The sequence below is a fragment of the Kwoniella dejecticola genome, chromosome 11 (genome assembly GCF_000512565.2).
Source record: "Kwoniella dejecticola CBS 10117 chromosome 11, complete sequence".
Lineage (NCBI taxonomy): Eukaryota > Fungi > Basidiomycota > Tremellomycetes > Tremellales > Cryptococcaceae > Kwoniella > Kwoniella dejecticola.
In genome coordinates this window covers 1,296,110-1,311,700 of record NC_089311.1, presented here as the reverse complement: position 1 = coordinate 1,311,700, position 15,591 = coordinate 1,296,110, and the positions used below count along the sequence as shown (strand labels likewise).

General features: G+C 48.0%; 6 protein-coding genes across 6 annotated transcripts; 1 reads left to right on the top strand and 5 right to left on the bottom strand.

Annotated features, from left to right (window-relative positions):
- Nucleotides 1-712: 712 nt before the first annotated feature.
- I303_108615 (uncharacterized protein) lies at nt 713-2,776 on the top strand (the record flags this gene model as incomplete). The annotated part of the gene is made up of 1 exon (XM_018410334.1): nt 713-2,776. One exon carries the CDS (start codon nt 713-715, stop codon nt 2,774-2,776), a length of 2,064 nt encoding a protein of 687 aa, XP_018260143.1.
- Nucleotides 2,777-3,361: 585 nt separating this feature from the next.
- I303_108614 (uncharacterized protein) lies at nt 3,362-4,862 on the bottom strand (the record flags this gene model as incomplete). Its single annotated transcript, XM_065969877.1, has 6 exons — nt 3,362-3,473; nt 3,559-3,739; nt 3,815-4,084; nt 4,201-4,383; nt 4,465-4,569; nt 4,667-4,862. 6 exons carry the CDS (start codon nt 4,860-4,862, stop codon nt 3,362-3,364), a joined length of 1,047 nt encoding a protein of 348 aa, XP_065825949.1.
- A 1,253-nt stretch (nt 4,863-6,115) lies between these two features.
- I303_108613 (serine/threonine-protein kinase ATG1) lies at nt 6,116-9,737 on the bottom strand (the record flags this gene model as incomplete). The annotated part of the gene is made up of 9 exons (XM_018410336.2): nt 6,116-6,198; nt 6,264-6,417; nt 6,485-6,606; nt 6,669-7,538; nt 7,594-8,588; nt 8,657-8,855; nt 8,913-9,135; nt 9,193-9,330; nt 9,591-9,737. 9 exons carry the CDS (start codon nt 9,735-9,737, stop codon nt 6,116-6,118), a joined length of 2,931 nt encoding a protein of 976 aa, XP_018260145.2.
- Nucleotides 9,738-11,901: 2,164 nt separating this feature from the next.
- On the bottom strand, nt 11,902-12,678 carry I303_108612 (uncharacterized protein; the record flags this gene model as incomplete). Its single annotated transcript, XM_018410337.2, has 4 exons — nt 11,902-12,003; nt 12,066-12,215; nt 12,312-12,440; nt 12,532-12,678. 4 exons carry the CDS (start codon nt 12,676-12,678, stop codon nt 11,902-11,904), a joined length of 528 nt encoding a protein of 175 aa, XP_018260146.2.
- Nucleotides 12,679-12,726: 48 nt separating this feature from the next.
- Nucleotides 12,727-13,733, bottom strand: I303_108611 (uncharacterized protein; the record flags this gene model as incomplete). The annotated part of the gene is made up of 3 exons (XM_018410338.1): nt 12,727-13,062; nt 13,150-13,277; nt 13,391-13,733. 3 exons carry the CDS (start codon nt 13,731-13,733, stop codon nt 12,727-12,729), a joined length of 807 nt encoding a protein of 268 aa, XP_018260147.1.
- Nucleotides 13,734-14,679: 946 nt separating this feature from the next.
- I303_108610 (uncharacterized protein) lies at nt 14,680-15,354 on the bottom strand (the record flags this gene model as incomplete). The annotated part of the gene is made up of 4 exons (XM_018410339.1): nt 14,680-14,843; nt 14,917-15,180; nt 15,243-15,292; nt 15,347-15,354. The coding sequence occupies 4 exons, from the start codon at nt 15,352-15,354 to the stop codon at nt 14,680-14,682; spliced, it is 486 nt and encodes a 161-aa protein (XP_018260148.1).
- Between the last annotated feature and the right edge of the window lie 237 nt (nt 15,355-15,591).

The window sequence follows — 15,591 nt, the reverse complement described above, 5'->3', positions numbered from 1 at the left end:
CACCCAGACATAACCGGTCGTTTCTTTTCTCATCTCAACGACAACTCAAACGAATCGGTTTCTCTTGTGAAACTTTCTCCTACTTCCTTTGTGATACCTATTTCGATTCGCACTGGTATAACCGAGTCAAATCGCAAGGTCCCAGTCTCCGGATTCAACAAAATCAACAAGACGCAAGTGACCACACCAGATTTTCACTCAGAACCGTTGGAAGGGCGAAGAAGCTCAAGCACACAGATCCGTCCCATAATTGAGGACTCAGCATTGAAGTTCGATATCTTGTATTAGAAAAATCGTATTGACTCTCAATATCATCTTGGAACTGTAATTGAAGTAAAGAAAGACGTTCTTCATGGACCGAATATAGTGGCAACTGGTGAGTTCGCGTTTTCTCCGTCTGCTCATTCCCACCTATTCAATACACAGCAGGGAGATTTCATGCTGGGCCAAGAGCGCGTTAGCCAAATAGATGTCATGAAATAAGTCTGGACCCAGCTAGAGGGATCTGATCCAATCAATCAAAACCAATAGATGATCCGGAGATTTGATTGCTGACTTTTGACTTTTGATGGTGGTGACACCTTTGCAGCGCATTGACTCCTCGCAACCATCACTCCCCTTCCCACCAAACAAATTTCATACGTCACCACTCCACCATCACAACACACACTCAACATTCATATCCTCTACTCGCATCTCGCCATTCGTCACGATGGATCCACTATTACTCGCTCACCCACCGACGACGTACAGTCAAATGTCCGGTATGACAACCGACGAAATGCCCTTCGATTCGTACTGTATCGTCTGTGATAGGCTCATAGTACCTCCGAAAGAAGTGGAGCCTGTTGAACCGCCAAAGACGGTCAAGAAGAAGATGGGAGGTGGAACTATCAGAGTGAAGAACCCGGATGGAACCACTACAACACGTTCGGCGAATGGTCAAAAAGTGACTCGACCGGGACTAAAGCGCAATCCCAACTCAGCGGCCCGTTTAGCAGCACTGAACTCCTCTTCGAAGATGCAGCCATTGACACGATCGAAAACCAACGACTCCGTTACTTCCCCTACAAGCGAATCACCCACCAACAAATCGGTAGAGGATCTCACTTCACCGCAATCTAACAAAGTCGTCACCCCACGTATCAACACATCTTTACCAGCTTTCAAATCCTCGATATACTGTTCGAAACAATGTATGGAGCAAGATGCGGGCAAATCATCTGCAGCATACGCCAACATTGCGCGAACGTTGTCATACGATTTCTCGCAAGCCTTCCCTGTTGAGACGCCCGGTGTACATGTCCACGACCATTCCAGAAGTCCATATGGTCCACCTTCGCCTCTGTTCGTTAGTGGATCGGATACTGAATCTTCCGCTGCATCTGCTGCCGGTGGCCTACTGGACAACTCGGGACCGGCAAGTTCAGCGCCGAAATTTATGGAGTACTTTAGATTGTCGAAGGAAGGGCCCGATGAAGCATGGAACTCCGTTCAGCGTCAAAGAAGATCGTCCATGCAGCCGTCAGCCTCTCAACGCCCGTCTCAGTCCACCGCTCTCAGTCAAAGTCACGTTCAAGCCCACCCGTCGAACGACTCTTTATCCAGTCTATGGAATGGCGAATCCGACTACATCTCTGCTCGATCCGTGTCCAGCTCCGGTAAGATGAGAGCGATGACTTCCTTCCAGATTCCCGAGCGGGAAGTATACGGTGCTGGTAAACGATCGGTATCTATCTCGTCGACCACGGAACCCACCGCTCCAATTCCAACTAGAGCCCCTCTACGAAGATCGGATCTTAGTCAGAGTTCTTTGGCAGCTTCACCATCTTCTGTACAGGGTGTTCCCATTCCTCCCGAGTTCGGATCCGCCCCGTCCCACACATTAGACCTTCTTCAATCATACGCCCACGCGTTCCCGGTGCGAAGCCCATCTGGTCTTTCTACCAGCGTACAAAGGGGCTTCGTTTTCCCTGGCTCAACAGCTATGTCACCGAACCCCTCTGAATCCCGAAGGTCATCTATGACCATGTCTCGACCCGTCTCCGGCACAATCCGCGCCAAGTCCAGAAACGAAGCTACGTGGGATTCCTTTGGCAAAGAAGTCGTCGATGAGAAGAACTACAAATCGTACTGCAAGAGACACGGCCAATGTCCATCGTCATACGCTGCCCCGGAACACAGCGCTGTACCCATGTCTGTGCCCGCCGATTTCCGAGGTCGATCAGCTGTCGAGTACGCTTGTTCGGGCGCTCACGACACTACGCCCAAACAAAGCTTGGAAAGGGGAGTAGGAGGATGGAAGATCAAATATTTCCAACCTTCTTCCACCTTGTTAGATCGAAGCGGGACCATCAGAAAAGACAAGGAACGATCCAGTTCACGGTCGACTTCATCGAGTGGGTCCGGATCAGGTGCGAGATCTTCAAGCAGATCTCGAGGTGGTATTGCTATCGCCAATGCCAACTTGTCCACTTCTGCTGCCTCTACCGCTACTTCTCGAACTCCCATGATATCCCGAATGCCACCGCCTGCTTCTGTACCTCATCGACCAGCTACCACCCTCCCACCTGCACAAGCCCAGGGTGGCTTCCTCCCCGATATCGCAGGGCTGAAGATCGAAGCTGGAGGATGTGGAATCGAGTCCAACAGCGTACCTAAATCAGGTTTCAACTGGGAATCATCCGAAAAGAAAGGTATGAAGACCTACGAGATCCCAGATGCGCCAAAGTTCAAGCTCGATAGAAACAAGGCTGGACTATTCTACTTCCAGTAAATCGAAATCGCATTACACCACAATTTACTTTTGCTTATCAACACATATACCCCAAAGACATTCATCTGTACATAAATACTCAAGCATACCTCAATACCACATAGCATATAGCATAAGGTTGTAACCTCAAAGCATTTGTCGCTGTCATTGTCATTGTTAAGAATATCATATATTTGTATACCGATTGTAATTGAGGGGATGTATTTTGCAATACGTCCGTTTTGTAGTTCCCCCATTATTGGGGTCGTATGCATACTGTCAGGAAAAGACGAGGTGAACTGTACTGTGCGAGCAACGCCGTCCTCCTTCAATCCCGATGAGCCAAAATTGGCTATTTAGACTCTACGTAATTCGTTCAGACACAAATTGCTGATTGAATACCTGTTAACCTACTTATACAAGACCATATAAAACAGACAGGACTCGATACAACACCGCTCAATTCGCTCTTTCCGTTTGGAGCTCACCGACCTCGACTGATTCTGATTCATTCTGTCACCTAACTGACTCGTTTGATCTTACGCTATGATCTCCATTCAGTTTGCTTCCCCTTTCTTCATTTCTTGCTTACAATACATGTACCTCTCATTTAAGGTCGAACATCTTCTTAAGCTCTTTATCTTGACTTGCCCACTGCTTGAAACTCCACTGTTCAGGGCAAACTTTCTTGCTTTGCTCGACATCTCGTTTGAAATAGCTGTTATGTACCAAATCAGTCAATCGTCAGGAAGAAACCGCAGATCGTTTTGTCTTCGTGAACGTCATTCTGCGACTCGACTCACCCATCGACATGTGATCTGTACTGAAGCCATAATGGCTTCCAAAGCTGTTTCTTGAATTCCTCAGAATGGAACACCTCTTTTGTCAGACCTAGAGTGACCACTTTTCGGCCGGACAGTTGAGAGAGGTGTTCGGCCATTTGGAGTGGGGTGATCATATCCGAGCACACTTGCATGTCTTTGCCTACCAGACAATTGACAATCAAGGTCAGGTCATTGATCGATGATCATCATCCCTCATATCCGAGATAATGCTCACCTCTCCATATTTTGTGGTCCAAGAAAGCCTTCTTGACCCAAATACCAGTCTGTTCAACTGCGTAACTCGGTATGAGCGTATCGTCAGGTAAAGGCCATCCCAACACCCAACATCCTTTCTCCTTGTTGTATGTCAAGTAACTGAATTTGTAGATATTGGAGAAATACGTGCATGGGTAGATATTCGTCCAGTGGACATTATGGTGTGCACCATGAGGTCTGTCAGGTTGGTCTGCGTGGCCCTCGTACGTCTCTTTCAAGTATTTCGCGACTGTTGGAACAGCACGATCAGATTCAGTCCCATTCATATCTAGCAAGTGTTGAAGAAGTGATCTCAACAGCAGAGTAAAGGAGGGGTGGACACCCTGTCCCAACCCGCTCACTCACCTTGAGCTTTACTTTGAAAATACGGGACCTGTTTACTCTCGTCGTCAAAGCCATCCAAAGCTGAATATACGATATGTCCCACTCCAGCTTCTTTGCATGCGTCCACCAGCGCTTTGACCAGCTCGTATTCTTTTGCAGTAGCTGCTTTGGTATCGCCGTTGACAGTGGGGACGATCGAGTTGTCTATATATTTCCATACACTGTCAAACCACCTCTGTCCCCTCAAGTTTAGCAGGAAATGAAGAATGAGTGAAAAGTCCTTACAATCAGAATTGATAAAAGCACCGTCCATTCCTTGTAAATGTGCTACATAACTGCCTTTATCGCCCAGGTCCCCTTGGACCATCTTCACACCGATATCAGTGAGCTCTAAGTGAAACGTCAAACGTCAAATGCGTCAATGCAGCTCTCGTCACACTCAGCTCATATGAAACCTAGCCTTAGGAGTAGGCAAACTCAGACTCGCCTTTGGCTCCTTTACTATCGACATTCCTAGTAACTCCCCAAACTACAAATCCCCCGTCCGCAATCAAGTCCTTACAAACACTCCGACCCTGGTCGCCCGTAGCCGTAAACACGATGACTTTGAGTGGATCAGGTGAAGTCTTCGCTGCCATCTTATTGGGGTTCAATGGTCCGAGCAAGTTATCGATTTTGTCCATGTCGATCAGACCTCCTATAAACGATATCCACTTGGCCATCTTATATCATTTAGCAACTGCCCATACGACGAGCAAACATCGTCTAGATAACGCTGAACGCTGAGCAAGCGTCTTGATTACCTATGCTTCAATTTCTCACGCACACAGATACACATACATGCGCAAATCGTCAAATGACCATAGAATCAAAGCAGATCTGGTTTTACACAATCTAAATGATTCCCGATAGCATTTTACAGTCAAGTCATACTCTCTTTGGTTCCCCGATCGCAATCAGATCTCGTGCCTGGGGTATGGGATTACGACACCCGTTATCTCGACGAAGCGCTTTTTGATCGCTGTATCCTGATGCTGCTCGGCAATAAGAAGACACATCAGACATAATTGTGCATGATGCCAATACTGGCTTGTCGATAATATCTGGCTGGGCCTGTATGGAGTGATGATAAGATATAGATCGAGCGAGAGTCCGACTCGACTTATATCGTGTTGTGATGTTGTGGAAAAACAAGAAATACAACTGACTAACAGAATGGACACAAAAGATGACACTGATAGCATGTAAAGACTATTCCGAATACTGACTGATAGTCGACGGATCGAACGGATCGCCGGGAGGACAGAAATGGAAAGAGATGAGAGTGATGTAGTAAGTGACTGATGACAACATACATTATGGGTATGCCCCTATTTACAGTGATGAGTGATGGGTCGGCATGTGGACACGGAAATGATATGTTCTATAATGGTATGATTGAATGGATTCCTCCTTGTCATTTCGGTGAGCGAGAGATGAGGAATGTTGTGCTGTTCTGATAGACCGAAAGGTGGTTCGCTGGACGGAGAAAAAGTCCGTGTGTCGATAAGTGAAGTGGACAATGATGATTAAGCTGAGGGTGATGGTGGGGATGTTGTGTTGAAAATGGGCAGTGATGAAGACGTCGAGGGATATGGGCAGTGATAAAGACGTCGAGGGATTACTGAAACGTTGTCGGGGCCGAGGTCCCCACATAATGCTGGACATTGTGGAAATGCGGTTGGAGAAAGCAAGTCATTCGAGTCAAGGGACGAAGCGGCTCCCAAGTGTTCTTGATACAAGTGAAGGCTAGTACTCAGCACAAGCGCTACCTTCCTTCATATGCTGGGGATGCACAGCCCCTTCAACCGGCCGGCCGGCTGTTCGGACCAATTTGTCTTGGCTGGGCAGTCTTCCCACCCGTACCCTATGCGCGCACAGCGGGACACGCGTGCGATCATGTTTGTCGTAGACCCGCTGTCGCAGAATCCGCCAACTTCTTCCGGAGAGCTTCGAGTCGAGTTCGAATGGGAACTAGCACTGTTGTACACATAATGATGTTAACCTTGTTGCAAATACTTATTAAGCGGAAGTTCGCGACTCACGCTTCTCATAGGTCGCTTTATCATCGTCTCTAAGCTTTCCATTTCCGTAGATCCCCTCATCAAGCAAGACTTGCAAAAGCCAGAGGGAAGTCTCGTAACCTTGTTCGGCGGTGATAAGGTCTCCTTGCAGCTCGGCTACAGCAGCTTGACGCGACTGGTACATACCAAAGCCCGCAATGTCAGCTATAACACGACGAGGGGGAATATTTCGTTTGACTCACCATGTCCCTAGCTTTATCGTGTACCAGCCAGTCGGGGAATAACATATTATCCCCTGAATGCGATTTCGCCCATTCTATCTTTTCGAAGATCTCGTTGAACCGAGAGCGTAACCATTGTCCCACTGTCATCCGAAGATCAGCTCAATGATCCATCACATCGTATGGCTGCTTTGCTGCCACTCACTCTCGTTCAGCTCGGGACTAGCCTCTCTCTCATCCTTGTCCCGCCAGTACCTCTTGATCTTGTCCATGGCATGTACGATGAAGGTAAGCGATTTCATGTACAGCACGACAGCATCATTTGCTGCAGCTTCCTGTTGACGTAAAATCCAAACTTCGGAATTCATGGATCCCGAGGACGACTTCCGTCGATTGCTTGCTGTGTTCGAGGCTTGAGAGCTGAACGGCGGTGTTGTACCAGTCAATCCAGACGGCGTGGTCGCGGTTGAAGTGATGGGTGCAGAGTTTCTGGCTGTGTTTGCGATTTGTGCTTGAGCAAGCAATCTTTCGTCGGCCAATTCAAAGAGGACAAAGGCCTTCCTAGCTATATCTTCCACTATGCGCAGCAATTCGTCTTCTGCAGGATCGATATCGCTTGTTCGTAAGATCGTTGGACGCCTTTTGACAGTAGCGCGGGCAATCGCAGTGGCAGCGGTATTGGCAGAGTTACCGATCATCCTTAAAGCCGTATGAGTGATAGCTCTGGCAAGAGCACCGGTCTGCAAAGAGGATGGAGATACTCCGAACCGTGTAGCGGCATCTTGTCCATAGGACGATTGATTGGCTGGAGGAAACATGTTGAGTGACTGCGGTATTGAAGGCGGTCTAGTCAGAACCGGACTCGAACCTTGTCGGGCGGAAGCCGGTATCGAGAAAGGGGGAGTGGTGCCCAAGGCGAAAGGGGGCGAGTACGATATTGGAACGACCGCTTGGTCTTGAGGTTTGGGACTAGGACTGATTGGTTTGAACGCTGAGACAGGACGTGTAACAACGCTAGCTCGAGAGCTGCGTCTTCGCATGAGCTGTACAGGCTTCTTGGATGCTTGGTCGATTTCTATCAAGACATGTCAGCAAGGAAATCGGTTTATGCCCAATGTCAGATGACTCACCATCAGCTAAGGCGTTGATTTCCACATTTTGCTTCTCTACCACGACATAGTCCGTGCCCACTACTGATTCACTACTGTCCAAAGCGCTCTCCTCTCTGCTGTGATGTTTCATGGTCATCGGAGGGGTTGCAGCTAAAGGTGACCCTTCGCTGATTCCTCTATTCACGGCTCGCGGTGCATTGGGAGTCGGACCGCTGTAAGGAGGTGTGAGCGGAGCGGCCTCTTCTAGACTGCCCTGCTCCTTTTCTCTGGACGATACTTTGCGCTGAGCAGCAGGTATGATAGGTCGCGGGTTGGCTCGCGCGGTGGCTGCTGATGTTGAGATAGTCGGCTCGGTCTCGACGGGTGCACTATCGCTGACATAGTACTTTGGTTCAGACCGTCGCGTTGGCGGTTGTCGAAGAGGCCGGGGAGGTGTCGATGCTGGCGGCTGAGAGGTCCGAAGCGAGCCTGTATCAGTCGGCCTGGGCGCAGGTTGAGGATTGAGAGCCTTGTCAACGGCGAGCGGCTGTGGGGCTTTCCTGACGAGGCTAAGCCTTTCCTTTGATCTTTCGACACTAGCGACCATCTCCCTGATCCGAGTATCACTAGTCTCCAAATGTGCAGAACTATCGGTGGATGCCTCGAGGCTAGTAGTGGGTTCTTCTTCGGTACTTTCGGAAAGGTGAAGATCCCATACTGTCGACGCAAAGAACTCTTCAAACCCTATTCGATCTGCTGGCTTTCTCTTGAGAAGAGCTCTTATTAGGGCTTTGATATCAGGTGAGACAGGTATCGGGGGCGGATTCGTATCTTTCCTCTCCGCAGGTGGAGTTTCATCGGGGAATTTGATGCGATCTTCACCTCGCTCAATACGCTTAAGCAATTCGACGTGGTTGTTTGCTCGAAACGGTGGCCGACCGACTGACATTTCGAATAGCACCGCTCCGACAGACCAAAGATCGGCTGTCGCATCGTACTTTTCGTATCGCAGAATCTCAGGAGCCATATATAGTCTATTCATCATTTGTCATTCGCCATTAGCGTACACGCTGACAGGTGAGAGAAGTGATCGATGACTCACGGAGAACCACATAAAGTCTCAGCCATCGCAGCAGCAGGAAGGATTCTAGCAAACCCAAAGTCCGCGACTTTCAGCACCGGTATACCGTATGGATGGCCTTCTGCGATCTCCGTATCGGTTGCGGGTTGAAGAAGCAGATTCTGGGGCTTGATATCTCGATGCATTAGATCTTGTGCTCGTAGAAATTTGATTGCTTGCGCTATTTAGGTCGTCAGCTTTCTGTCCTCTTGTTGATGAGAAGATAGTGCAATTTTACCTAGTTGCCCAAGGAAAGACCTCGTGACTTTCTCGTCCAACCCGCCAGAGGAGGGATGAGGCCAGAAAATCTTCCCTTCATCTTTTCTAGCCAGCTGAGCCATACTAGATCCTGGCCTAGGAATGAAATCCAGAGTTTCTAGACGACCTCGATTCTTGATGTAGATCGATAAGTCAGAACCAGAGCAGAACTCCATGACCAGGTATATATGTGTATCGTTTTTCTGTTGACGACCAATCACATAAGCACAGCTTTACACAAGTGAAGTCAAATCACTCACGAAGCAATCCTCCAAAGCGACGATATTACGATGATGTATGACTTTGAGGATGTTGATCTCGCTCTCCAGATTCTCCAAAAGCTTCGTCGTGAGCTTCTGCCTGGAAACGGCCTTGATAGCTATCGGGACCTTGGTTTTCTGCAGCACCGACAAGATCGAGGATTGGAAACAAGAACAACAGGTAGACCCGCAGAAGGAAAGGTGATGAATGGAATTGGAAAGATGATCGTCGTAATCAGGCATTGAATTTGTTCATGAGGTCAGAAGGGATGGCGTCAGCTCGTGTACTTTAACGTTTGGACCAGTCTTGGTGAGACAGAGTGTCGGCGACGTCTGCTTGGACGAGGAGACACGGCGGTTCTGAAGATGTCATTGTTGAAGGTGAGACGACTACTTACCGATCTGTAACCCTTGTAGACTGTCGCGAAACTTCCTCTACCAATCTCGTTACCAACTACATAATTACCTATACGTTCCTTATGCGTCCTATGCCCGCCAGTACTACTTCCTTCCCCCCTAGTATTTTGTGCGTTGGAGTCTGGCATCTTGCCTCGATCTTCAGTATCTGCCTTCGAGAAGGTGAGATACTATGAAAGAGAGGAAGACAAATTGTGGAGCCAGTAGGAGAAGGACAAGGTGGGAAAGGAATGGGGAAAGCGTTGAGCTGTGTACGAGCGTGTGGTATGGTATGGCCAGTTGACGGAGGCGAACGTGGATGGATCGATCGAGTGGAGGTGACCACTGCAAGTCCAGACTAGTTGAACGCTATGACCTTGAGAAGATCGGGAGGATAGACCGATGCAGGGTAGACAACGTGGGGAAAGGTAAGGTAGTAAGTAGGTGATGGTAGTTGAGTAAGATGACAAGGGAATTGGGAATCTACAATGCCGGCCTCACAGGCCTCAAATCATAGTTACGTATCTCTCTTGTTTACTCGCTATTCCACAACTACGATGTGAAGGATTATGCTACCTGGATAGAGATACTGGAATGTTGATCCTGAGGCTGGAGGTTGAGCTTTGCTGACTGAGAACGAAGGATGATCAGGCCAGCTGTATAGTGTTATATGTGATATGGTAAAATGATAAGATTATGATAAATCGCAAATCCGTGATGGCGGTATATGTGCGCCCCGAAGCAGTGATTGACCTTGTTGATACAAAGGATGATCTGGTGATGACCGCGTGGAATGAAAAGTCGTGGGATAACCAGATTCCGAATTGAGGATGAAAAGGTGAAAGGTAATGGTGATGGTGCGGTAACGTGGGTTGAAAGGTTGTCTGGTCTACACCTTGCTTGATAAGACCGTTTGTTGATGAGTGGCGTAGTCAATCTCTAATGTCCACTGTGTGTCCAATAGTACCGCAATTGTACTAGTATAGCTGCTCTGGTCTGCTTGGGTCAGTAGTGATATGTACTATGCCCTCTGTCTAGTATGGATGGTCGTTTGTTGAAGTCGAATGACTGGGAGGTCGATAGCGAATAGAGTTACTACGATGGTATGTACTGTACTGCGGTAATCGAATGACGCGTGTATGGTGGAGGACTTAGGACGGGATACCCGTTGACTGCAATTACAACAACAAACCAAATAACCGTAACCGGAACAAATAATGAGTACCTCAACTTCCCTATAGGGGCGATTTACGGTCCAACTACTTATCAGATGAGTCGTTATCACGAGTGCATGGCTAATGCCAATGCCAAAATGGCGATAAGTGACGTGCGATCCCCAATTCCTCTATGCCTTAGTATTCCTAATCAAAATGCTAGTACAGATTACAAATCTTGATCACGAAAGAGCCAAGCCAAGCCTGTAGCCATTCTAATATTCAGTCTAGATCGTACCATATCAGCGATAGCCATCACCAGGACGCTTAGTATCTCTTCGGCCGCACCGTCGATCAAGTGATATTCCGATTGGGCTAATTCAGGTAATAATCAAAAAAATCTGAGCAAACGAAACCCTTCTGTAAATTACGAGATGACGCGGGGAAATCCTATTCCTATTCCTTCGCAGACGGAAGAAGGGAGAAGGGAGATAAGCAAATTAGGATTTTGAAGCTTGACGTGTAACGAGTACTTGTACTACTAAGATTTTCAAGCGCGATCGTATTGTTTAGCTCAAACTCGACGCTATATTGATTGTGGACCGTCAAATAACAGAGTCTGGTGCCATCAAATTGGAGTTTATACGACAGCGATCGCACTGTGTGGGCTGCAGGCAAGGAGATAAGGAATTTCGTGTATAACAAAGCTCATTGCAACACCCCGATTCCGCGCTTTCAGTGATCCGATCGATGACCGAGCTTGCTGGTCAGACTCAGAAGGCAACACTTGCATGTGCGCTCTACCCAACGAAGCACTCCCCCAGAGTTATCATGACACTCTAAGCATCATCGCCCGAAGTCGCCGGAGATACGTGGGAAGCGGGGTGTATGACCTGATCGGAATCGCAGTAAAAGCGATGATCAACAACCCTGTCAGGCACAATCGCCAAACCCGTTTTAGACTCAGATAATCGCGTAACTTAACTAACACGTAGCGGATTCCGATGTGTGCTGTGTACGTTTTATTTGACATAGCGCTTGCATACACAAGGTCAATATGTCAAAGACCAGATCAATATTATATCGCCGAAAAATCATAATCAAGTCAGACTCCCACTGAAAGGTGCTGCTTGCGGTATTACTCAAGTGTCTGTGCAGCTTATTCTTTCTGTTCCTCTTGAAGATCTCGCACGACCTCCTTAATGCTCTTCAATAACAGTCGGACAATCTCGCTTATCTGAGATTCCGTCACTGTATACGCCTAACCACCTCTCAGCCCTCGGGGCAAGCTTCGTACGTCAGGAAGGAACAAGCCAGACTTGCAGGCGTAAGGACGATACTTTCGCCTTCAATCCCATCGATGGTACCGCTGTATCCAGCTACCAAGAGCCCATTTGCAAATGCCTTGTCCTTGATTCGAGCAGATAGTCGAGGTTGCGAGGCTGATGGACCGTCGATATCAAGACCGACGAACTGGGAAGAACAAAGACAAAAATAAGTCAAGTCAGGTATCGCCTGATTCCGTTTGAACGCTTTGCAGGTAAATTTGATGATTTTCGATCAACTGACCAGTCCTGTGCCTCTTACATCACTGACTATGTCTATACTCCTCATTCCTTCTCGTAATTCCCTCAGGAGCTGTTCTCCCCTTTCTCGAACGTTTTCAAGCAGCCGGTCTCTCTCGATGGTTTGCATCACCTACATTCATTGTCGCAAATTTGTCAGCTCATTCCTATCATACAACGAGCTATGTTTGTGTTATAGTTTGTAACACTCAAATTAAACTCACCTTGAGAGCTACAGCACAGCAGACAGGATGATTCTGGTACGTATGACTATTCTTCCACCCTCCACTCTTCTTCACACGTTCTGTCACTCTTCGTCCAGCCAATACAGCCGATATAGGCACGTAACCACTTCCCAATCCCTTCGCCATCGCCAATATATCAGGTTTCACACCTTCCCCAACGGTCTCAAAAGCGAATCAGTCGCCCGATCGACCAGGACCACACATGACTTCGTCCAGAATCAATAGTAACCCATACTTGTCCAGGACGGCTTTGATAGCTGGAAAATACCCTTTCGGGGGAGGGATCACTCCCAATGCAGCTCCAACGATCGGCTCAGCCACAAACCCAATCACCTTACTTGGGCCGAACTCATTGATCTTTGCGTCTAGCTCGGCTGCTAGACGAGGAGAATACTCTGCCTCGGTCTCGTTCGGCTGATGAGCTCTTGAGTATTGGGGAGAGGAAACGTGATGGATGTTAGGCGAGAAGAGGGGCTCGAATATCGTTCGACGCGATGGGATATTACCGATCTATATCGCTATCAAAGTCAATCATCCAATCTAGAGAGACAGATATAGCTGTTTTCGTATTTCATATGAATATGGAGATGGACTCACTCCTAATGCGCCCAGGGTGTTGCCATGATAAGAAGGGGATCTACTGAGGATATGATTTCGTAGTGGTTGACCCATTTCAACCCAGTACTCTCGAGCGAGCTTGATGGAAGCTTCCATAGCTCCCGAGCCTACGAAACAAATCTGGCCGTGGTCAGCACCGTCCGTAGCTCATCCCGAGTTACATGGAATGATGATCGCCTATTCGAGCCGATGCTCAAAGTAAAGAGACCGCTGAATTCACCTGAACTGAGAAATGCAGCAGCATTCAAGGCTCCGCCACTCTTGTCGACTAAAAACCTCGCCAATCTCTCGCTCTGCTCATTTCCTAAGGACTGATGATACGCATACCCCATCTTCTCAGCTTGATCCACCATCGCCTGAATTACCTCTTTGTTTCCATTTCCTAGACAGTTGACGGCTGCTCCCCCTGATACCCCATCTAAGATTGCTTGACCGTTCTCAAGCATAAAATGCAGACCCGAAGATTCTACCGCGAGTGGCTGAGGAGTGGTATGATGCAGTTGCGCTGAGCCAGAAGGATGATCTGTAGCTCTTCCTTGGCTTATATTGGATTCGATCGTCATGGCGAGTGTGAGGTTGAAAAGCTGGATCGTATAGGAAGTGGATAAGAAGGCTGAAACTTTCTTCTCTGAGGCTTGACTTTGTGAGAAGGGGAAATTGCAGATTGATCGAGTGTAAGGTCGAAATTCAGGCCACTTGATGATGCATGTCGCCTGTGTCTGGGGAAGTGGAAGCTCCGATATGGATTTGCAAAACAGACAAACAGAGCGGATAATGAACTGTTTGCAATGATCTTGCTTCAATTCATTACAACACACACGTAACTATCCGTGCGCAAGTCATTCTCTTTGTCCTTCTCAATTCCGTCAGAATAGTCCTGATCGAAGGAGCTCAGACACAGACCAGCTTATACCAATCAAAGGATGTAAGGAAATCTCGACTCTGGGCGATCATGCCGAAAGCAGGCTGCCTGTTCATCGAGATCGTGAGAGACACTTTATCAGGTGCCAAGAACGATAGCGGATCAAGCTGTCTATGCTTTGCAGTATAATGCCTTTCGTGGAGAATAGGTATACATTCGGATCAATTCGCTTAACGTTCGCATGCTGACCGTTGAACATTAAGGACTGACTCGAGCTGTTGATGGGAAGCTTGTAGCAAGTGACCAAAGGTAAGAGGGCAGTTCCTAAAGGATGTCTCCTTTCCGCTCTCGTCGGACAGACCCGTTCGAATCGTCTGTATTATGGCAAGATGGATGGGTCGCATGCTCACACTTCAGATTGATTCATCCTGCGGAATGAACTTTGTACACTTAATGCTTGCATTCGAAGCGAAGGACTGTAAGTCGTACTTGTTCAGCTAATCAGTCAATCGAGATTCAGGTCTGTTAACGATTTCATCGTGACAAACTGATCGACAAGGAACATCGAAAATGTGAAGCGGAAACCGGGTACCGAGAATCCTGTACCACGAATGCATGTCTATACAACTAATAAGAGACTTGAGTGATTAGACCGTGATACCAGGCTGAGTGGTCGTTGCGGAATACTTGGGTGGAGCGACTTCGGTATAAGACGGCGGTATAACGTGGGTCACATGATTCCCGCCTGGGGTAGGGCGAACATTTGTGGGATCGTACACTGCGGCAGGGGGTACTGGGAGGGTATCGGCGCCTATAAAAGCGTCAAGAGAATCAAGATCAGCAATTGTGATCAGTGTAGACAGGTGAAGGTGAGGGTGGCTCACCATACGCAGGTAAACTCGTCACACTGGCATTATCACTTGCGACTCTATTGACTGCTCCCGCCCTACTACCACCATACCTCGATTGATATGTCTCATGCTGTGGGAATCGAGCTCTAGAGTGTCTGCCCACCCGATCGACCACGTCTTCGGCGGTTTCTGATAGAGTCGGACGATGGGATACGTCTTGCATATGTGAGGGCAGTGAAGATGATGAGGAGTATTTATGCGACTGTCGTCGTTGATTGGCGGCAATTCCGACTCGGACTACAAATGCTCATCATCATGAGCGACATACGATATTGCTAATTGGCAACGGGAAAACATACCTAGCCATATCAACACTATGGCGATGATGAGGATCAAGAATACTAAAGCGCTGTAGAATATTATCAGCGAGGTCCTGAACCAAGCGTCAGACGAGGTCACTCACTATAACATGGTCGAGGCTACTATTCAGATGAACAAGCTGGATAGAACGATGGTATATGGACAATAGAGCAAGAGTAAGGTAGCTTGTTGATGTTCAAGATGAAGAAGTGTGGATGTCGTTGGTCTTATGTGGACTGACTACTGCACCGCGATCCCAGATTAACTTTTCTCGATTATCGTATGACGAAATCTCATGTTTTGCCACCCACCGTACGGCCGAATCCGATCAATCGGTTACTCTAAGCC